This window comes from Osmerus mordax, chromosome 11, assembly GCF_038355195.1.
Source record: "Osmerus mordax isolate fOsmMor3 chromosome 11, fOsmMor3.pri, whole genome shotgun sequence".
NCBI lineage: Eukaryota > Metazoa > Chordata > Actinopteri > Osmeriformes > Osmeridae > Osmerus > Osmerus mordax.
In genome coordinates, this window is record NC_090060.1 from 10,794,585 (window position 1) to 10,817,359 (window position 22,775).

The window sequence follows — 22,775 nt, forward strand, 5'->3', positions numbered from 1 at the left end:
ATGTCGACATGGTGTTCATGTGAGTGGGATGAAAAACAGTGAACGAGAAGACGACCAGTCTTCATTCCACTGTGTTGCCATCTAAAATATGATTGGCAATGTGAATCTTCTACACCTCGTGTCTCACTCCAGTCTTTTACACGGCAGAGCATTATCTTATGCAAGTCACTACTCTAGTTAAACATACTTATATTTGCGTGAAATCTTTCATGTACTGTTCACCTCTTGTTGGATTCACACGGGAATAAATTAACATCCTCAACAAGGAATGACCCTTTTATATCATCAAATCTCTTTTTTGGAAATATCTCGTTCCTGCTACAAATGTCTAAAAAGTAGTTTGGCTAGTCTGCATATACAGTGTTCCCATCTGTCCATATTTGGGTAGACTTTGTCACAATGTGGATGGCAATATGGGACTATAGATAAATATCATGAGAACATGGGACAGAGGATTTGCAGAGAATGACTGTCCCGTAGACTACAAGACCATTGCAATCGGTCTCTCAAGAGTTTTCACACCTAAAACAAGCGTTGCAAGCTGTCAAGCAGCTACCCATCCTGCTTGCTCTGGTCTGCATCCCGTCTCGGTGCTTCAAACCACAACCACATCCTCCCTGACAAGTCTCTCTGCTACTTCCGTCCATCACCACTCCCCCCCTCCCGACCCAACTAACAAAAGAGCACAGAACAGCAAAAATAATCAGCAGGAATAATAATTGAACAAAGTAAACAAAACCACCACTGTCTAAACTATTCAAACAGTACAACACAAATAAATTAAAAGATTATGTCAATTAAAAGCTATGGTTGGTGTGTGTGTGTGGGTGTGTGTGGGGGAGGGGGTCTCTGGGTAGGACAGGGTCATGATACCCTCTCTTTCCCTTCATAAATAAGTGATGAACTATGAATGTATGGAAATGTACATGAGCCGTGTGTTGCATTCTGGGGTGGGAGGCAGATCACGTGGTCTCTTTGTAGCCTGCAACACAAAATCCACGAATGGAGCCCTACACCAGCCCGTTGAGCTGCATGTACATGTTTGTGTGCGTGCGTCCTTCTCACACTTTGCATCTAAACATCAGTGCGATCAAGCAAACTTGCATACACACATGCCTTCTTGCGACCCCCTTCCAACCCAGCTAGCAGTGGTTGATTCTTCTCTGAAACTTCATTAGTTAGTATTACAGTACACACACAGTGGACTTTACCAGTCCTAGACTCCAGTGAAATGCTACACAAGTTTGGTGGGGACATTTTTTGTTCCCACTAGTCCAGTGTGTGCAGGAGGGGGGGGGGGGGGGGGGGGGGGTTGGGCAAGAGTGGCCATGATAGCAGCTATTCCCACACCAAGGGGGATGGGGGCATCTCTGAGGGCTGTGCCACCGTGGAACTGGAAGAGAGGTGAGAAGAAAAAACAAACAGAGATGGACAAGGTTACTTCACTGCACCAGTTTACTGCAGAAGCCTAATTAACTAATGCACATTAACTAATGCACACAGACTATGCCCGAGTAACTCTAAAAAGTACGGGGATGGAAAGACAGAGGGTGACTTTTGTAATAATTAGAGTGAAATTCAAAAACAGGTTCATTTTAGAGTATGACGACACCTTTATACAGACGCTTCATTTATGGGCCACTGTAGCGCAATGCTTTTGGATATTGAGAAACTGTGAGCGAACAAAAAAGATGCTGGCTCCGCAACTACCACGCAGAGGCAGCGTCGTATCAGCATTTATTCAGTGGAAATTAAAACCCTCTATATAGTGCTGTCAATTTCAGAGTTGTAAACTAGTCATGTGTGACATTTGATTTATTTAGAATGAGAGGAAGGATCTTTCTATATCCACAACTCGACAGTACACTTCCCCTATATTCTGATGGCTTTTAATTAAGTCTCATTGGCACTTAATGTCTGAAGCATATCTGATGAAATAGTAAATGAGCCTCAACATCAGATCACAACACATGCTGCATGACCTTCCAAAACCCATACTGATTCAATTCCCTTTCAGTTTTATACGTTTATGTGATAAAGACCTATTTACTTCAAGGTTCTGGCTATTCATGTAATTTCAGGCACCTTCCTGGTGGAGCAGCTTGGTGGTAGAGTAACACAAGGGCCTTTACCTGATAAAGCTTTTGAAAGCTGCTGATTGCGGGTTGATGCAGAGTGGTACTCGATTTCCTTTCTGCTGCTCCAGGATGAACTGGTGAATGATCTCTGTTTAAAAACACACACAAAAAATCAACAAGGTTTTTTGTGTTCCTAATGCAGGAAATGCCCATCACCTGACATGCCATTGCGGGGGAAGGGGGGTGGGGGTGTCATAGTGTTCCTGCCTGCTCCCTCCCCAACCATGTCAGTGGTGCCTCCATCTGTAAAGACCTTGGAGTTCACCACCAGTGTCGCTAATCTCTCGGTTGAAGTAAGGAGCATGTGATAGGAGAGAGGGGGAGGTAGAAAGCCATATTTATTTCAGGCCTACCCCCTGGTGTAAGTCTGTTCTTAGCTGGCGACCTCTCTAATACTTAGTGACAGAAGTGACCCCCAGTGATAGGCCTACCAGCAGACAGATGGGGGGGGGGGGGACAGAAGGAGAAAAACCAACTATCAAGCATGTGATTGGCACGTGATCCCTGAGCCTGATATAATTCAATTAGAACAGGTTTCATCTTTGTGCGGTGGGGTCCAGCAGGGAATCCTCACACATCATGCACTTCATTCTGTCATCAGTCGAGTGATATACAAGAGAGCTTCCGGCTGGCTTAAGCAAATTAAAAGCTTTTTGCCTGCAGACTCAAGAACAAACAAGCATGTTGGTCTAAGGACTTACTGTATTCTAAGAATCCCAGATTCCAAAATCCGTTATCACATCAGGGACACTCATTCCTGGATGGTTAAAACTGGCGTCAGCTGGCATCAGCTGACAAGCCTTAGGGTCCATATTGGTCAAATGAACAATTAACATCCTGTTCTGTGGGTCAGATGACTGTGGGCCTCACCTTTGACCTGTCGTACGGATGTCAGGTTCTTTTCGAAGCCGTCGTCAAACTTGGGGTTGGTGACAGGTTCAAAGTCACTTGTATAGACGCGGCCAGAGGAGGTGGTGTAGCAGCACTTGCACATGCACGTGTGGTAGCGTAGCCGGCCCTCGTCCAGGTAAGGGTGCGCAAGGGCATCCTTCGCCGAAATCCGCTTCGACTGGTAACCCCAAAAGACAGAGTTTGTGACTTCAGTTAAATATGTCCACATGGACCCCACATCTAATTGTCTGTTTTCTATTCAAATGACTTCCATTCAAAGACCTTATAGACACCCTCATTTATAAAAAAAATCAATTAGAAACATAATTAAAAGAAAATCTAGCTTGAGTCATGCTAAACAATTACAATCTAAAACCTTGATGTCAGAGCAGTTGGAATATAAATAAATCAAGACGACTGATTCACAGACGTCATTTGCCCACCGGATCGAAGACCAGCATCCTGCAGAGAAGATGGACCGCTTCATGGGTGGCCTGGCTGGAGAGGGTGTAGAGTACAGGAAGAGATGGCTGTGGAAGAGAAACACACAGCAGGGTCAGGAGGAGCAGGAAACCAGCTGGCAAATACCAGCTGCATCATCTTCCTTATCATATTACACATGTCAAACCTTGTGATTTTAATGTTTTTTTTTTTTTAATCCTTTCTGAAGAGGTTTACCACCCAAACAACAATCATCCCACTGCGTGACACTAAACACAAGTAGCTTGGATTTATGCTCAGCTAATCAAGAGTAGCAATGCCAAGACAATCAGCCAGTTATTTTTTACTTTCCAAAAAAACACACATTTGATTTAAAATGTAAGCATTAGCAATCATTTGTTTTCCTTGACTTTGTTTTTGCAGCTAAAATGGAGGCCAAAGGTATAAATTCAGCTGAAGCTTTGTCACCTATAGCTCGGAGATGGGGGGGGGTCATCAATTGTAATCCCTTAAAACAAAATCCTACCATTACCATGTTGAACCTATAGTACAGGTAGTGTTCGGCGTAGCCACACAAATTATTATCGGCAAAACGACTAACTCTACAATAAATGGGAGGATGTAAACAAATACCCAGTGGCTTGACATGGATAATGAGTCATTGCTTTGTGTGTTTAACGTGTTACCTCTCCATGTTGCTATGTGAGCGGGTGTATGGATGTGGGAGCCAAGCGTGTGTTTTGGGGCCCCTTCTGAATAGGGAGCGTGGTAGCGCATGGACGCATTAGTGGGCATTAGCTTGGGATTAACAGTGGATGGCGTTCTAGTCAGGGAGTGGTGATGGGGGGTGCCGGGGAGGACACATGATCCAGACAGCCAAATGAAACAAATGATGACTCAGACAAGAGACACTGATGACATAATCGGCACGCCGTTTCAGACATCCCCTGGGCATCGCTCTGAGGCATGCTGTGCGGCAGAACAAAAAATAAACGAGGCTTGGCTCAAAAAACAGACAGTCACTGGAGAGAGTTGGAGCTTGACAGGAGACTGAATAGTGTCTTTATTGGGAAAGCGCAAAAACTGAGCCAAGTTGTCTCAACTTTCCGAAAAATTAGGACAACAAATATCCAAAAAGATAGAGTGAGAGAGAGAGAAAGAAAGAAAGACAGAGAAAAAAGGCAATAGAATAGAGAATAACAATTGAAGAGAAAACAAGAGAGGCAGACAGAAAGAAAGATTTACAGAAGAGAGGGAGAGAAAGAAATAAAGACGGTATAAAAGTAAATAAGAAAGAGAAAATCCGACTAGGCTGGGGGACATGCTTTATGATTCCAGAGTGAGAGAAGGTGGTTTTGTAGTCTGTGTTTCAGTATAACACAGGGAGTTAGAGCCTTTATGAGCAGCAGGATCTGTTCCACACAAAGCACAGGAGGACAGCAATTAACAAGGCATGGTTTCCGATGCCGCACAGCCACTCAGTACCCTATAATTCATTAAACATGCTTCTAAGGCAGACATATTTGCCTCTGGGGTTCAGCTTAACCACATACATCAAGCTTCCGTGTAAGCAGGATGTGTTCTTGGCCCATGCGTGCAGGTTGTTAAGCCATATAGGCACTGCAGAGTCAGCGCCTTGCCACACTGCACCATCAGACATCTATATTTGCCGGGATCTCAGTCCTCACATGGTTGCTATTGTTGTCGTTGAAACAGACAAGGACAGAACTTTCTTTGTTGTTGAACACCATCGCCATTTTTCAAACCTGTAGAGTGGGTGGGTGTTGCTGTGCCAAACCATGACGGACAACTTGTGTGTGTTCTATTCTTTTGTATGGTTGTTTTTTTCTAGACCAGGGTGAACGGGGTCAGCAGGTCACTCACTTGTTTGTGGGGTCCTCTCAGGACGTGGGCTCTGGCCCCCTCACATGCTGTCCTCATGGCCTCAAGGGAAGGGGTCCCTAACAGGTCGGTGATCAGATCCAGCTAGAACACAAACGTGTCAACATAATAGTCCCATCCAGCATACCAATACTCCCACTAAAAAGCATAACAGATTACACAGTGACACACAATTGAGTCCTACACACTTTATACATAAACCCAAACACATACAGTATTATGCTCACAGGCAGATAGACACCAAGGGGTCTATCTACACAGAAGGGTCATGCACGACAAAAAATATCCAGACTATTTCTAATTCATCGCATGACAATATATGGTATAATTCAGGCCAAACTGAATTGTATAATTCAGTTTGGGCGTTATTTCTCATTGACTCATTAGCTAATTCGGTTTGAGAGGAAGGGCAATGAGGGTGTGTGTTCACAGCCTATTTAGTGCTTTGGTCAGAAACATCAGGCTTCATTGGTCATTAAGATCATTATGAATGTTTTCTAATTAGTGTCTTGTTGAACCAACTGTCCACAGAAAAACAATGACAGGGTTTAGGAAGGGGCATGAACACCACAGCATGTGCTCTCATTCAAGGGAGGATGCAAATATTTGCCTGCATTTGCACTGAATGTGCACAAACAAATCGTCATTCATTTTCTCAGAGCCCTTTCTTCAAGAAACAAGCTACAAGATGAAAAACCATTTAAGATGGAGGTGAGGCGCGTATAGTTAGTTACCTGCTGGATGGGACTCTGGGCTTGGAAGAGGATGCGACGGCCCAGAAGCTCAGCGAAGATGCAGCCCACGGACCAGATGTCGATGGCGTTGGAGTAGTGGCGGCTTCCCATGAGGATCTCTGGGGCACGGTAGTACTGCGTCACCACTTCCTGGGTCATGTGACGTGATTCGTCCAACTCCTCCACTCGTGCTAGGCCAAAGTCACAGATCTGACCATGGTGGAGGAGGAGGAGGAGAAGGGGCGGAAGGTGAAGTAACTTGATTAATGCCAAGACAGGCACATTATCTTTTTTCATTTTCTCTAACCTCCTATTTTTATTCCATCCATCCATCTGCCAGTCACTTCCTGTCATTTCCTGTCCCTTACTCTCTCTGACTCTTTTGCTCACACACAAACAAACAGTAAATGTGTGGGCGACCACACATGCACAGACAAATGCATAAAGAGTCTATTAAGACTGCCAAGCTGAAAATAGCCCAAAATGCGTGGGGGCCATTTTCCCCTTTGGGAAATAAGAATTAGAACCTAAATGTGTAAATGTCTCATTAGCACGTTCACCAAAGCCAGGGAGCAGAACAGGCAGGATAACTCATCTTCCATTTTTACCCAGGGCATAAAACCATAGCAGTTTAAATCAATCATAGGTTAATTTCATGAAAATCTTAATGCTATTTTTAGTAGGCATTTCAGACTAAACGCTCACCTTAAGTACACAGTTGCTGTTGACCAGGAGGTTGCCAGGTTTGATATCTCGATGTAGAATCCCAGCTGAATGCAGGTACTTCAGTCCTTAAAATAACATTTTAAAAATACAGAATTCGATCGAACATTAGATATACATACCATACAGTGTCAATACATTTAGCTCACGCAACACCACTGTAAAACACAGTCCACTCCTCTCCTGTTTAGCAACTGTTATGTGAATATTCAATTCACAGCCTAAAGTTCAAACAGAGTGTTTGTTTGATTTGTGTGTTTGGGCAGCACAAACTGTACCTCTGAGGATCTGGTATAGAAAGACTTTGACGTGGTCGGAGCTAAGGGGCTGGGGAGACACGATGATCTTGTGAAGGTCGCTCTGCATCAGCTCTGTCACCACGTAGCTTGATGGGGCAGGGGGGGTCAAGGGAAATGACACCAGAACAAAACATGGCACAAAGAAAACACCTCTTTAAGAAGAAAGACAAAATGGGGTGGGGTGGGGGTGGGGGGTTAGTTTTGTTTTGCAGATAGTGTGAAATCTCAAAAAGGAGACTGAAAGGAACCGACAGCAGTAGCAGCATTCAAAACATGTGATAACACGTGTACAAGCAACACGGTACGGTACGTGCATTGTACTCTGCCGCAAAATACTCTTATGCAAGTGCAAAAACAAGTCTGACACTTCCATTGCGAAACTTGAATCTGTCAATGCCGACATTAAAAGGAATCAAGATTGATTTGAGCGACGCTTTAAAGAAAACACACTCCCAAGTGGGCGATGGTTTGATTTTACCATGCCAACCACCATAGCAAAGAAACAGGAAATAACATAACCATACATGAAGTAGAACACTTTCCCACACACACTCAACTGCATACAAATACAGCATTCAATAACAACCGTACACTGCAGGCGTTCAAACGTTCAACCGAAAAATGCTGGAGCCTCGTCCAGGCCCATTTCGGTTTCTTATCTTCGTCTGGCGACAGCAAATGAGATAGTGGCCAGTCGATGTGTGAGAGAGTCTCACTCCACAGGGAGTTTGGAAATCGGTCGCTGGCCTCATTAGAGCCTGACAAACACAGAGGCCCCTCCTTGGGCACTCGGGCACCCTGGGACACTGTGAAGTTTGGTTCTGTCATGCCTGTATGCACACGTATGCACACAGAGACACACAGACACACATTTAGATTGCAAACACACACAACAACTGTGCCTCTGATCATTTGCTTTGCTGTATGTTACTTTGGAGATTCTAAATCACTGACAGTGTCGTTGACAAGTAAACATCAGTGAAGACATATCAGACAAATTAAGTCTCACCTCCCACACCATCATTTCCTGTCAGTCTAGCACGACCAATAGCCGTACAGCCAGAATATCACCTGTATAAGTGGCATGTGGCTTTCAATCAATGCCTTGCTGGCAGGTAATGATTGCACTCTGCCATGGTTGGAGGCTATAAATAGCCAGTCTGTTGTGTCAGTCATACTTGGAACAATGAGCTTAAACGGGGATGTGCGTAGGGAACTGATCTAGGATAATACAAAATCAGTCAAGCCAAGATATTGCATAGAAGCTTTTAGCCAGTAGGGTGAGAGCAATGAGTAATGACACCACCGACCCTCAAAAGAAAATCTCAAACCTGTCATATAGATTAGGGATAACCCCTATTGACCCACATTTTTAAAACCAAGTATTGCTTTAAAATACACTACTTTGTGGAATTGGGTCTGAGAGGCAGTGATTACTGTGAGTCTTTGGTAGAGCTTCCTTGTCAAGTCTCCATGCATGAAGAGGCTCAAACTATTAAGACCCTTCTCGCTTCCTCATTCACTATCAACCCTACACACCCAGCAGTATTTCTCAGTGTAATAGGAGTGAAACATTTAATAAGAAGGGAGGAAAGCACAGATACCCTGTAGGTTTCTGGATGCCTACTTGTGTCTGTGGCACTCTGCTGGCTCACAGGAGTGAGACGTTGTGCCTGTCACAGGCCCCTGCTCTGGGCTCGCTGGGAGACTGTTAAGAGGGAATCAGCAGTGCTTCCATTCTCCTAGCTGACAACACTCTGGTAATACAATGTATCTCCAAACGTCCTTACTCACTTTACTGTGTTTAACGTGGTGGCAAGATATACTACACTTGTTCATAATTGACTACAGGCTGACAGTTCAATATGCCACCCTTTCCTTGCATCCAAAAGCATTGTTCGGTCATGCATACTGTACTCGCTACTACATTTGCTGCTGTTTGTTGACATAAACAAAAAGCTCAAATAAATTGTATGTCTTTATCAAGGATCCCATTCCATGCTAATTAACTTGCTTATACAGAAGCAGAGTTACACAATTAAAAACAGAACAAATAAGTAATCTAAAATTAGCATCCTTGAAAAACAAGTCAAATTGCTACGCTAAGAAAACAAGACTTATTTTTCTCTTTTGTTGGCTGTAAAGTAAATCTCTGCAGAACCTGGCAAGACATAAATCTTAAAATAAAAAAACAATACTGATACCAAAAGGGTTTGACGAGAGGCAGCAAAAAGACCAAGAGGCAATTTCCGAATGGGGTGTGTGTGATTAGTATGATTTAATTAAATGCTAGATTAGAAAAAAAAAGCCCAAAAAGCCTTGATGCTCCATTCTTCCACTTCTTAAGCACCAAAAGAAAATTATGAAAATACCAAATGAACAAAAATGGGAAATAGTGTCAGCGTTTTATAAGTCAACGTTTTCTAACAAAAAAACTGGAGCACTCAGGTCGTATACTGTTTAATTCTGCCTTTAGTGAAACACACTTGTGGTCTACAGCTAATAATGACATGAAAACACCAAAAGAAACAATTAGCAGGACAACCTCCTCCACAGTGGCTTAAGGATGAGGGACTTTGCAACAAATGACTGCAATTCCAACATCTTAACGCATTCTACAGTCACCACAAACACCACCCACGTCACCACCGACGGGATAAAAGAGACAGACTGAGAGTTGTTCTGATTGTGATAGGGGAAGGTGCCCGAGTTAGCAAGCCAGTATCTTGGTCTGGGATCTACTGCTGGGGCTCAGACAGCCTCAAACTCCATACGGGATCCAAGCCTGTTGGAACCCGTAACAATGACCAAATTCAAACCTCCATAGCAACAACACAACCAGGTCAAACTTAATCCATGGGGAGGCCAGTCTATCCACTCTAATCTGTAGAGCCATGCAGACAGATAAACTGATATTGAGCAGAAGGATACAATGGGGTGAACATGCAAGGGCACCTATGAATTTCAATGGCAGTGGAACACCCACAGACTTAAGGCCCACTCTGTAATGTGAAAGTACCTCATGAACTCCAAGGGATAGAAAACGAGGCACACAGAGTGGTCTGATTTAAACAGAATTACCTCAATTAAATAGAATGACGTGGTGTTTGTATATTCGTCTTTGTCCTGTCCTTTCGTGTAAACAGTGACGTAGGTCAACTGTTGTAAATTTGGGCTCCCATGATCAAAAACAAACAAAAACCTCACCTATAACTACTACATGATAACTCCAGCAAAGACAGGAAGACATTGCTCAAAACGACAGGCATTGGACTGGTTTCATCCCACCAGCTGGGTAAAGGCAGCAATGAAGGATACATCTCCTCAAAGTAGTCGATGTGGGGAGGCTGAAGGATGTCCAGAGCAGAGAGTACCTGGGGAGAGAAGAAACAACCGCAGTTTGAGTTTCTTCAGATCCCACTTCCTTCATCGCCTTTTCCTCCTGTATGTACACAAATCCTATGGTCTGGTGACATGGCATGTTAACTGCTCTGTTGTGGGGAAACACAGAGTAATCAGAGAATACTTTGTGGAAGGAAAGAAAATGCTTTTTGGGACACTCAAACTAGTGCCCTGAGCTAGGAAAGGCCACCAGAAAGCTACTGGGAGCAGAGAAAGGGTGGGGTGAGGACAGGAGGTCTGAGGACAGGAGGTCTGAGGGCAGGAGGTCTGAGGACAGGAGGTCTGAGGACAGGAGGTCTGAGGACAGGAGGTCTGAGGACAGGAGGTCTGAGGACAGGAGGTCTGAGGACAGGAGGTCTGAGGACAGGAGGTTTGAGGACAGGAGGTCTGAGGACAGGAGGTCTGAGGACAGGAGGTCTGAGGACAGGAGGTCTGAGGACAGGAGGTTTGAGGACAGGAGGTCTGAGGACAGGAGGTCTGAGGACAGGAGGTCTGAGGACAGTCGGTCTGAGGACAGGAGGTTTGAGGACAGTCGGTCTGAGGGAAGGGAGGCAGGTATGACAGAGCAGTGAGGAATGCTGCTGTACATGTTTGGGGAAACTTCAAAGGGATTTCTTTGAGATTTAGAGTGGTAGGGCCTGCTGGAATCAACATTTAGGATGACAAAGACAGACTCAAGGGCTGCCAGTGAACCTGAATCCTGTGCAGCCGTAATGCTGTTGAGCTGTATGACATACACAGTTCTAGGATCAAATGTGTGGCTAGTCACACCATGCCGTTACCAAGGGGGCTTTACCGTTAAGACCGAAACTGTCAATAAATTATTATTCGATGATATTATGCAGCTGGGTCTTACTTTCATCTTAACCAAGCAAGACAGTTGGCCAAAACCAAGCAGATTTCTGAATTATTGGTGCTTAGCTGAGGTGAAAGGAAGCACTGGCACTCAGGCTCCAGGACTGGAGAAAAGGATAACAAAACTGTTTTGTCCTACTCACGTTATCATGTTTAAAAAAACAGAGCATCTTCAGCTCGCGGAAGACCCTCTTGCATGAGACAAGGTTCTGGAAGACGTTGGGCATCTTTTTGAGGGCGACTCGCTTTCCATCCCTGGGGTCGGTGACTGACCTGCAGGATGGGAGGGAAGGAGCAGAACATGAGTAAGGCTGAATGAGTCGATGCACTTTTGCCGCTTGAGCAAACACCGAACAGCTGAGACTACGAAAGGGCTTGTCAGGTCACTGTGCCGTCAACAAGGCTTTCAGTGTGCTACACCAACACTGTCATGGAAACGGGTGGCTAAACTGGCACAAGTAATCACTGATATTGAGTGGTTTTCACCAGACACTGAGAGAGAGAGATCATGTACTTTGTAGCATGTGTTGGCCTATGCAATACGTAAAACAAATGGATACCAGCGGTGAATTCTAGAATCACTACACCTCGTCACTGTTTGTTATGCTGTTACTGCAAATATTTTGTTTAGGTGGTTTAGTTAGTCTCCAAAAGTGATGTGAAAATCAACCAAATGTGCAGTGCAGGGGAGCCCATGTTTTACTTATGTGCATAGATGCTATCATGTAAACAAATATATGGAATTTTGATCACCTAGTTTCCTCAATCCAATTTAGTACTCATTAGCAGAGACATATTCTCCTGAGCTATGTTGTCCTCAAAACTATGAAGAGCTCGAACGAGACAATATCTAAAACAAACTAGGCAAGGGGCTGCTTTACTAGCTGCAGGCTTATGAAGCAGTGGCACACAAAAGGCAGCCTGCGCCTTTGAAATGGATGCCTGAGAGGACAGAAGCAGCACTGTTTGGCACTGAGAGCTAGTTAGCAGTTTCCCCTGCCCATTTCCTTTCCGTAATTAACCCACTAAGCCAGGCATACTCACCTACCCTCCACACACTCTCCCAGAGACCAGAGAGAGAGCCCTGCACCTCTGCACCTTTCATAATCCCAGACTAGCTCCTCAAACTGGACAAATTGAATTTTTAGGGTGGTGTGCGTATGTGGTGTTCTTTTCTTTCTCTCTCTCCTTCTCTCTCTCTCTCTCTCTCTCTCTCTCTCTCTATCTCTCTCTCTCTCTCTCAAGGCTCCTACCTCTGTTCACCCTGTGCAGGAATGCGGTTAAATTAGAACAGGCAGGAATTAGACCGTGCTTGCATAATGAATCAAAGCCCCTTAGATATGGCAGCTCAAAGACTGGAGGGAGGAGAGGGTGGGGGGTGGAGGTAGCCTTTTATTTAAGCACACACAACTACTCATCAAAGGTCCGTTGAGAAACATTCACCTGCTGTCAACAGCCACACCTGCAGCAACCGCAGAAACCAAGACAATTAGATGACTTATTAAAAATAACATAACATCTACATGGACAGACACAACCACAGATATACCTTCTGTTTCAACCTCTCCCATAACATCAGTTAGGGAAAAACTTCCAGTTGTGGAACTTGTGGAACCAACTACAAAAAGAGTAAGGTGCACCTTTTTGTCTCCTGAAGATGGGAGGTGGGTGATCTCTGACACATCAGTGCAGTATTTCGGTGTATGGCAGATCGACTCTTGTTGAATGTTGAGCAGATCTGAGCAGAGTTGTGGCTATTTCCAAAACCCTCAACAGATTTGGGTCAATGACCTAATTATACTGAAATTAAAAAGTACTATATATATATATGACATGAGAAAGTGCGGTGCTGTGCTGCTTTCTATACCAAAAGCAACTTTAGCCTCCAAGCCTCCCCCCCCCCCAACACATACGTGCAGACATTTTGGTGTCAGTTAGATAGTATTAAAATAAGGCCCTAGTTGGCAATTAGCTAGACCTGTTTGTGACTAGTACTGTGTCTGTGACTAGCACTGTGTCTGTGACTAGTACTGTGTTTGTGACTAGTACTATGTCTGTGACTAGTACTGTGTCTGTGACTAGTACTATGTCTGTGACTAGTACTGTGTTTGTGACTAGTACTATGTCTGTGACTAGTACTGTGTCTGTGACTAGTACTATGTCTGTGACTAGTACTGTGTCTGTGACTAGTACTGTGTCTGTGACTAGTACTGTGTCTGTGACTAGTACTATGTCTGTGACTAGCACTGTGTCTGTGACTAGTACTGTGTTTGTGACTAGTACTATGTCTGTGACTAGTACTGTGTTTGTGACTAGTACTATGTCTGTGACTAGCACTGTGTCTGTGACTAGTACTGTGTTTGTGACTAGTACTATGTCTGTGACTAGTACTGTGTCTGTGACTAGTACTGTGTCTGTGACTAGTACTGTGTCTGTGACTAGTACTGTGTTTGTGACTAGTACTGTGTCTGTGACTAGTACTGTGTCTGTGACTAGTACTGCTTCAGTCACACCAAATAATGGGATTGATTATTACCTACATCTAAAAGGATGACATCAGATAATGGATTACATAAATAATCGGTATATTTTAAGATTAAGCACTTCTGTATACCCAGCCAATAGGATGTCCCTCTCCTGAGTCCTGCTGAGTTACCGGGCAGACTTGTTCTGCAGTTGGGTCCAGTTCATGGCCTGGTTGGTTTGTGCACGATTTTCAGTTTTACAAGGACATTTACAGCTAAGGTCATGGTAGGAGCGCCAAAAAACAATAAAACTCACCTCGCAGAGGCTGAGAGTGAACGATTAAACCAACTACACTTTTCGTTTGCTGATTTAACACTGGGATAACAGAAACAAGGGATGCCTCTATCTGTCGTCATAACAAATAGATTCTTGCAATGTATTTGTATTATTTATTGTACTCTTGTGGGACCTTGTAAGATCCTCACTCCTCAGCACCAGTTTCTTTTAGCGCAGTTTGCCGCAATGCTTCCATCTGTTTTTTGTTGATATTTGGACAGTCTGCTTTCTTCTCTATAATATGTTCCATTTTCACACATTCAGCCAAGCTGACACGCAATTTCCACATTTGGCTCTAATCACCTGACACTTCACTCCCAGTTTCTTTTGTATCTTACTACACACCTTGTGCCTCTACCGGCTTCCTTCTCTGGCCTCCGACAGACAGGACACTCTGCTTTCTAGGAAATAATGGGCCCCATTAGCAGCACTGCCCTGCCATGGAGAAGTGTAAAATTCTGCCTGCAGTGGGTGTGAGGGAGCATGCATGTGGGGAGATAGTACAAGGTCCTCTATGGGAATATGTGTGTGTGTATTAGACAATTATTGAGTTTGTGGGGTAGAAAGTGAGAATGTTTGTCACACGTAATCTGAACGTATTTGTTTTTTGTATGCAATCACTCTCTACCAAGTGCCCCAGGGTTGAGCCTTCTACTGTAATTATGGGGGGCGGGGGTTAGACACTGACTGGGTTGGTGAGCGGTAGAGGGCAAGCCCTCCCTGGGGAAACAACATGTGTCATTAAGCTAGAGCATTCTGGCTCTCTCCACCTCGGTGCCCTGCACCATCCAAGGTAAATCTCCTCAAATAGGATGAGGCAAGGAGGCCAGATGGCAGCAGCTACTATGGTCTGAGGAGAGTTGTTCAGAGACAATAAGAACATGAGCCTGGGCTGTATGGGGCTTGAGTATTAGGAAAAGTAACAGCAAAAGACCTCAATGTGAAACTGAAGTAGAGGTAGTAAAACCAAACCGTCTAAACTATGAAATGAATATTCCTGGTGATGACAAAAAGAGGGAAAGATTAGGCTACATCCGCTGCTGCTGACTCGAGCCATGAGGAACCGTTTCAGCACAGATCTGAGTCAGCAGAACATGGCCAAGGGGGCAGGGACACACACAGAGGCACGCTAATCCACAACTCGGCCCACCAGTGAAAGTACCCACGTCATAGAGTTGACTCCCTGGGTCTCTGAAGACCAGGCGTTTATCTGACATCAACCAGTAAGTGCATTGAGAGGGTGCAGGAAGCAAGCAGAGGAAGGTGTCAACCCCAGATAGGCTACCAAATCCCAGGCAGCATGAACACACCAAAGTCTCAACACTTTTTCTGAAAAAGTACCCCTCTGACAGCTATTTAAGAATCTTGTTAGACTAGAGAATAGGAGCTCACTGTGGAATATTCTAACACAATAGAAAATTCACCAGAATTTTCATTCAATAAGACAACATAAGAAGAAGTGAAAATAGCCAAAACTGGGTGTTTGGGGCAAACACATGAGCATGTGGAATTATTTTGTGGGATACAGTACTGTTGTTGCAGTAATGACACATCTTTAGCCATTTCTCTGACAAGAGACTCAATAAAGCACAGACACACGGCAGCTGGAGGTTCTGCTGAGCGTGCCAGAAAACGTTTTTATCTTGTTTGCAAACTCCCTTCTGACAGCAAAAAGAAGACACGCGTAAGGGTAGCAGCAGACAGCTTGGTTGGAGAGCTTTGGTAATTGAGACATGGGGCCTCTCTCTCTTCTGCTCCCCTCTCTCACTTCCTGTTACCCTTCAGTCTCAAAGTCTCAAAAATCGATGGCTTTATCTGACATCTCCAACATTTCCTCACAGGATGCTAGAATCTACTGAGACCCCAACCCCCCCCCCCCCCCCCCCCCGCCCCCCCCCTCTCTCTCTCTCTCTCTCTCTCTCTCTCACCCCCACTTTCTCTGTCTCCATCTACAAAGCTGGAGTTGGATGTGTTCCTTCCTTGCCATGGCAGTTGGGCTGACTATTAAGAGCCCCTGTTTGAAGCACATTGAGAGCTGATGCCTCATGGACATTCCTGGAGCCTCTCCACTGAAGACTCTGAATGGCAACCAAATACTGAGTCATGCCAGCTGGTTGCACGCAAGCGGTAGCTGCTGGCAACACTTCGATATGCATAAGCAATGTCATAGGACTGAATCACATGCTAAAGTGGGTTCACTTTTTCAAAACACGTGGACCAGAATGACAGGTCTGGGAAATGATAGAAAGAAAGTGAAAATGTTATTGAGGAACGGCGGAACATTGCTTGGCACGGCGCACTTGGTATTTTGTTGTACATTTTCTACATTTTATTTTGTTCATTATGTTTACTGTATGCACCTGCCCACCAAAGTAAATTCCTTGTTTGTGACCACTTACTTGGCGATTAAACACTATTCTGATTCTGATATGGGTGAGCGAGTGACTTCCTGTTTGTGCATTCCCCTCACAAACCAAAGGACTTGACCACTCAAGACCTTTGTCTATACTCTCTTCTTCAAACACCTTGTGGTGATCTCTAAAGCATTCTCCCTATTGATGCTCAAAATCAAGAAAACTGGAGAGGGCTAAAAATACATGTGAGGAATGTCCTCAAAATGACTAGTGCTGGGCCTTTAAATCCAGAGACCATCTCTGGCACACAGTGTTTATAATTAACAGGCTCATTTTCGCAGGTTGAGTGAAACACTGCGTCACACATTCACCGCTCCTATAGCAGAGACAAAAGACTCCCACTCTGACTGACATTTTCACAGCCAGATAGAGTCTACACTAGCTTTGAGACTCAACAGATCTTACATTTTAATCCACGGCTGTCAGGAATGATCCGGAACTCCCAATTCAGAGTTGGAAAAAACGACCATCCATACAGTAACATGCATCAAATAAATAAATGACTTGCATTTTCCATCTGGACGGTGGAGACTTTGCACCACCTAGTCCCACCCATGCCAGTTAGCTCGCTGGTCACTGGAAACAACATTCCAGTGAACTGTGGCCTCTGGAATTGTTTCTGTAACGCTGGTCTGATTGGACCAGCGTTGGGGCATGCAATGTAAACATGCATGCCCCATTGTTTTACATGGGAATGCTTTCAAAAAATATATTGCATTTGCTCCATTTATGGTAAGGGAGTACAACGGTACTTAGGAACGGTTCGCTTGACCCGATGTTAGTTTCCTCAAGGATCACAATGACTCTTGCTTATAGACTTGTTGCTCTTGTGGTTAGTGGTAACTGATTTAAATTTTTGGTTCTCGCTGTGATATATTGTTTTATTACTGTTGCTTGCTTTTTTTCCACAGGTACACTTGCACTTATAGCTGTTCATGTTGTTTGGTTGTGACTTGTTTAACTACATGCTCTTGTGGTTCTTCCCTTTGGCACTTACTTTGGTTGTTCACAATGTGTGCTTCATGTTTTGGCTACTCGCGATGTTTTTTGGCTATCTTGTTGTTATGATCAGTGACCTATGCACTTTGTAAAGCTCTCTCTTGGAAGTCGCTTTGGATAAAAGCGTCTGCTAAATGAATAAATGTAAATAAATGTAAGGACTGTTTGATGTATTCAAAGTATTCAATGTCAGTGGGCACATTTTAAATGCATACCTAGTTGTGTTTTTGGGGATATGAAAACAAAAGTGTATACGTTAAATGAGTGTAAAATAATCAATTTTACACTCATTACAGATACAGCTGACACAAAGAGTTGTTCAGAGGGAGCCTTCAGTTTCAGGTGACTAAAGGGTTAACCGGGCACCTCTGACAGTTGGTCAGGTATTCCTCTCAGCCCATGTGCCTGCCAACTGCAGGCCTCTTAAGAGCTCCTTCTGACTGCTACGGCTGCTGTAAAAAGCCTGGACTGTCTGCAAGCCTTTTAAGCTTTGGGTCCTAAAAGGCTGAGGCAGTCTGCACATTCATAATAGGTCCAAAACAACAAAGACATCACTATGAATGAGCCCTGGCAAGACGCTGGCTATCTTGACGTAAATGGAGCATTTTCTGGCCAATATGGAACATTATAGTAGTGCACAAATAAAGTATTTTAGTGCACACATTCAGGGCTGTGTGTTCGCAAGTCGGGATCATGTAGGTGTCATAGGTCACCCTCGGCAAGGCATTTCATTTGTGTTGCCCCTGGTGCCAACGCAGTTGGAAGACACACTTTAACATAGTCATTAAACTTTATCCAGCTTGGTTATAAATGTTATGACAAGGAAAAAGTTACCACTGTGTTCACACGGGTGTGAAGCTGGGACCGCCGTAACTGTGACTGGGTGAATAACTACAGGCCGTTCCTTGGCATTACCCACATTCATATTATTACAACTTGACATTTCTAGTCCTTTATTACCAGCTGCAATATGCACTATTTGAATGTTACTTTGGATAAAAGTTAAACACATATAAAATGTAAACGTTAATAACAAGTCAGCGTACTTGTAAGTGGGACCTGAAGGACAGTTTATTTTAGTTAAAAAAAAAAAGAATTCTCACAAAACCTTGGAGCACACTAAAAATTAACATGAGTGATACGACTTTGTTACAGCTACCCTCTTAATCTAAGGTATAGAGTCTGTTTAGTTAGGAGAGCTGAGAAAAGAGAAAAACAAGTCTCATTGCTGTAACTTAGAAAGCTAATAAGCTGTAAAATAACATCACCCAGACTCCCACACTTACAACAAGCAACCTCCTATGTCTTGACTAGTCAAAACACAAGTGAAGTCTATGTGCTTACCATAATCAAATTTTACCAAGAGTACAAATACAACCTTCCACCCCTCGAGCACAAGCACAGACGCATACACATTGACACACAAACAGACACAAAAGACCCTGGAGGCAAGATAAGTAAAGGGAGGTAGGTACATTTTACTTAAGACGCCAAATTCCACCTGGGCTCTAAGCTGGTGAGCACATGACAAGCACTCTATGCAAGGGAAAAGCCAATTTACTTCACGTTCCACGGCTGCACGCATCAGTGGGCACTTACCACGCCAGAGTGCTTTTTCTGAGTAGTGCTGCTTTGCTGTCAAGCAGTGGACACGAGACCCCAATGCTAGTTTTCTACCTGATTTGGACACCGTTCCAGTTAACTTATAACCAAGTGAGGATTGTGTGAAAGTCATAAATGCTTTAGTGTATTAGTCAAACTAAACAGACAAGATAGGCTACACACTACCTTTGAGTGTCAAAACAATACCAGCATATTTTTACCCTCAATATTAATGAATATTTCTTACAAAATGATCAGTGTGTTGGCCTGTCACTTCTTTAATTTGACCAACAATCTGAAATTGTACAACTGCCAACTAATTGCATCTTAATACATCTGCTACATATGGTTGTACAACCTCAAGCACACCAATGTACAAATTCTGCCTAGTCCATGTCTGATGATGAATAGTTTTCCACCTATAGTCTCCTTATACCTATATTTATATATTTGGTTTTGGGGGACTTGTTCTAAACAAACTGCTGTGTCCCTTACTATACTGGTAAAACTATAACACACTGTATTACATTTCCTAATAATGATGTGAAAGCAGACAGAACAGTACGCAGAGGCTTTTAAAGGGGGAAGGTTGGCGGTGGGGAATATCTCTGAGCTTCTCAAGAACTTGGTGCCTCCAGCATGGGTCTATAAATACTCAGGCGGTCAGTGGAGCAGATTAAACGCAGACAACAGGAAGGGGTTTTGAAGAAAGGTTAAGCTGTGATGACAGTGGCAGTGAAGCTGGTGTAACTAGCTGACAGCAGAAAAGGGAGGGGGTGATGGGCTGACCATCCTGGCTGCTGGTGTCCACATGAAATAGGGCAAACATGGAACATTATCTCTGAAATTAGCAGTGGTAAAAGTCAGCCTGATGGTCTACTGTGTCTCCTCTCCTCTGAGACCCTTTCATCCCTAGAGTCAGAAACGTCAACACTCCAATATCCTTTAGAAATACATAGAATCATGGGAATAACCAATATGCTGGGCATAACTTCTTGGCTGAAAGTGGTAGCATACACCAAAAAAGCAAGGGAATGAGCTTCTGGATGCTCTTGTTTTGTTTCTCAGAGTTTTTACCAAATGCCTGGGGATCCCTGAGATGATTGGTTAGGGAACAAGGCTGTATTGGTCACTAGCTGACCACCCACCTGTAACATAGTTGTTTGCTACACCATGCTGATAATTGATATACTTATTAATAGCAACAAATTCATTTCTCCCCACTCAGCCATTTTTCTGTCCACACAATAGGGTATCCCTTCACAGGTTTCACTTTATACCCTGCATTGAATTGGTATAAAGTAATTTCCTGTGCCAGCCACATGCTGCTACATTTATATTTAGTGCCACACACTGCAATACAAAATTGGAAATGGGAATACAAAGCTTTGTGGACATTCAGTAACAAACAATATATGCAAACTTTGTAATCTTGGACAGACCCCTCCAATTTGTATAAATACAGGTAGATACATTTCTTATGTGGTCAGCTACATTTAGACTATACAAACTTATAGAAGTTGGGTTTAGGAAACAAAGTGCATGGACCAAATGGCTCCGTTATTGCTATAGTTGCCTACTATAGCCTACACTCCTGATTCAGTATCCTAACTGAGGAAAACAAAATTTGAAACTTACCAGACCACCCCGAAAGCTCCATATCCAATGGGTCTATCCGGCTCAATATCCAATTGCTGTGGTAAGTGGTGAGGGTGTTGGTGATGGTGGTGGTGAGCTTTGACAGCTGCTGCTTGAACTTGGGCAGGTGCCGCAGCTGCTGCTGGACCGGGGGCTTGGCCAGGGGCTGGCGAGGGGAAGTATGGCTGCTGCTGGCTCGGGTTCAGCATTACCGCCGCAGCAGCGGCCGCCGCCGCAGCGGCGGCTGTGGAAGCGTGTTGTTGGACTGGGTGGACAGCGGCAGCGGAGCCAGGGTGCTGCAAGTGATGCTGGCCCGGGTGGTGATGGTGGTGGAGGTGGGGCGGTGGGAGATGCGGTAATTGGTGATGATGGTGTGGATGATGGGCACCAACTGCTGATGCGCCGCCGTTATATGCAGCCATCATTTTAGCGGCATTGGTAGCCGTTGTACCGCACAGAGCCATTCACTCAATAAGAACCAAAAAGAAATATACAAGTGGATAACACTGTGTCGTTAAAATGATGCTACTAGTAAACAGGCCTAAAGATAACTACACAATATCTGGGCAGGTGGATTACAACCAGTCGCCTAATTTGGCCGGCGCCTAAAATCAAAACAAAAAGTCTTGAATGGGTTACAAATTAAACAAACATGTCTGTATGGCCTATTACAATTCTATGAGAGCAGCACTCACTCTCGCTTACGGCCTTATCGTTACGATCTGACCTACTTCTTTCATTTTAATTGTCTTGTGCATACATCGTTACCAGCGAATATTGGTAAGCTATAATTAATAACCTGTGTAAAATGTAGTGCACCTGTTAAAATGATTAAATGAAAAATGCGACAGAAAAACCCGCACCCCCCACAATAAATAAATTATCCGCGGCCCTAGATCTCCCTCATGTTGGAAGTGGCTCGCCCCTTCCCACTGACGGAACTCGATCAATTTTCCCTCCTTTAAATGAAAAGGGAAAACGATCAAAAATCACATGGGAACTAGCACATTCATCTTTTAAATCTCAAGTTTGCCATATTGTCTGGTCCAGCACCGCTGTTGTTCCCACCGCCTGTGCTGCATTCAGTTTGCAGAAGTTAGAAGGCTTTCGGTCACGCTATTCCTGCTGGTCTGCCACTTGTTTCAGGCGTTAAAAGTAGCCATGCAAGACTTCAAATTTTACCGCATTGACTTCTTTTCCGATAATAGCCTATATGGCGAGCAGGCTAATAATCTCCAAGAACGTGTAGGCTAGTTAATGTAGACCCGAGCAAACTGAGGTGTGTGATTTGCCTTTTAATGCCGTCAACAACGTCTTTTACTTGCGTGCTGCTGTTTTGCATCAGATGTCACAATTCCAGCAATCCCCGGCGACAGAAATCCACATCATTTTGATATAATTAGCTATCTCCTTCCTGGAACGAGGAAAACAAATTATTCCAAGGGTAACCTAGTTTATAGTCAACTTATTTTCCCCATCGAATCCGGTATGTTCAGCGTGCTCCGCACTTTATCTCCTCAGGCAGCACAGACATCAATCCAATAAAGGTAAATACACTAAAATATCAAAACAAAAACACCCAAGAACTCCGTTTATTCAGAAATGTCGGCTGACTACCTCCAGCCGGATGGTGCTGCCAGGACCTCGGAAGAAACACGCACAGCCTTGGCTTCTTGGGTACCCAACTAGTCTGCTTGTAATGGCAGGTCTTAGCTCCAATCAAAATAGGAGTCTTACGTTTTTTAATGGCGCTAAGCCAATCAGTTAAATCCAAAGAGATATAGAGGTGTTACCATAACGTGCAACGTCAGAATCACTGGAAACTGTCACCATTGTGGAGCACGAACCCTGTGGACCGCCCTCTGCACGTGAAAGGGAGGCTGAGCCAAAATGGAGGGCAAGAGATGTAGTTGCTTGAAGAAATGTGGGTTGTTA

At 44.1% G+C, this 22,775-nt stretch overlaps 1 protein-coding gene across 1 annotated transcript; it reads right to left on the reverse strand.

The window, feature by feature from the left end:
• Window positions 1-649: 649 nt before the first annotated feature.
• Window positions 650-22,470, reverse strand: nlk2 (nemo-like kinase, type 2). The gene is made up of 11 exons (XM_067247054.1): window positions 20,841-22,470; window positions 11,529-11,658; window positions 10,447-10,502; window positions 7,108-7,214; window positions 6,812-6,897; window positions 6,107-6,316; window positions 5,355-5,456; window positions 3,473-3,559; window positions 3,009-3,207; window positions 2,133-2,226; window positions 650-1,393 (listed from the first exon to the last, which is right to left on the reverse strand). Exons 1-11 carry the CDS (start codon window positions 21,302-21,304, stop codon window positions 1,339-1,341), a joined length of 1,590 nt encoding a protein of 529 aa, XP_067103155.1. The 5' UTR covers window positions 21,305-22,470; the 3' UTR covers window positions 650-1,338.
• Between the last annotated feature and the right edge of the window lie 305 nt (window positions 22,471-22,775).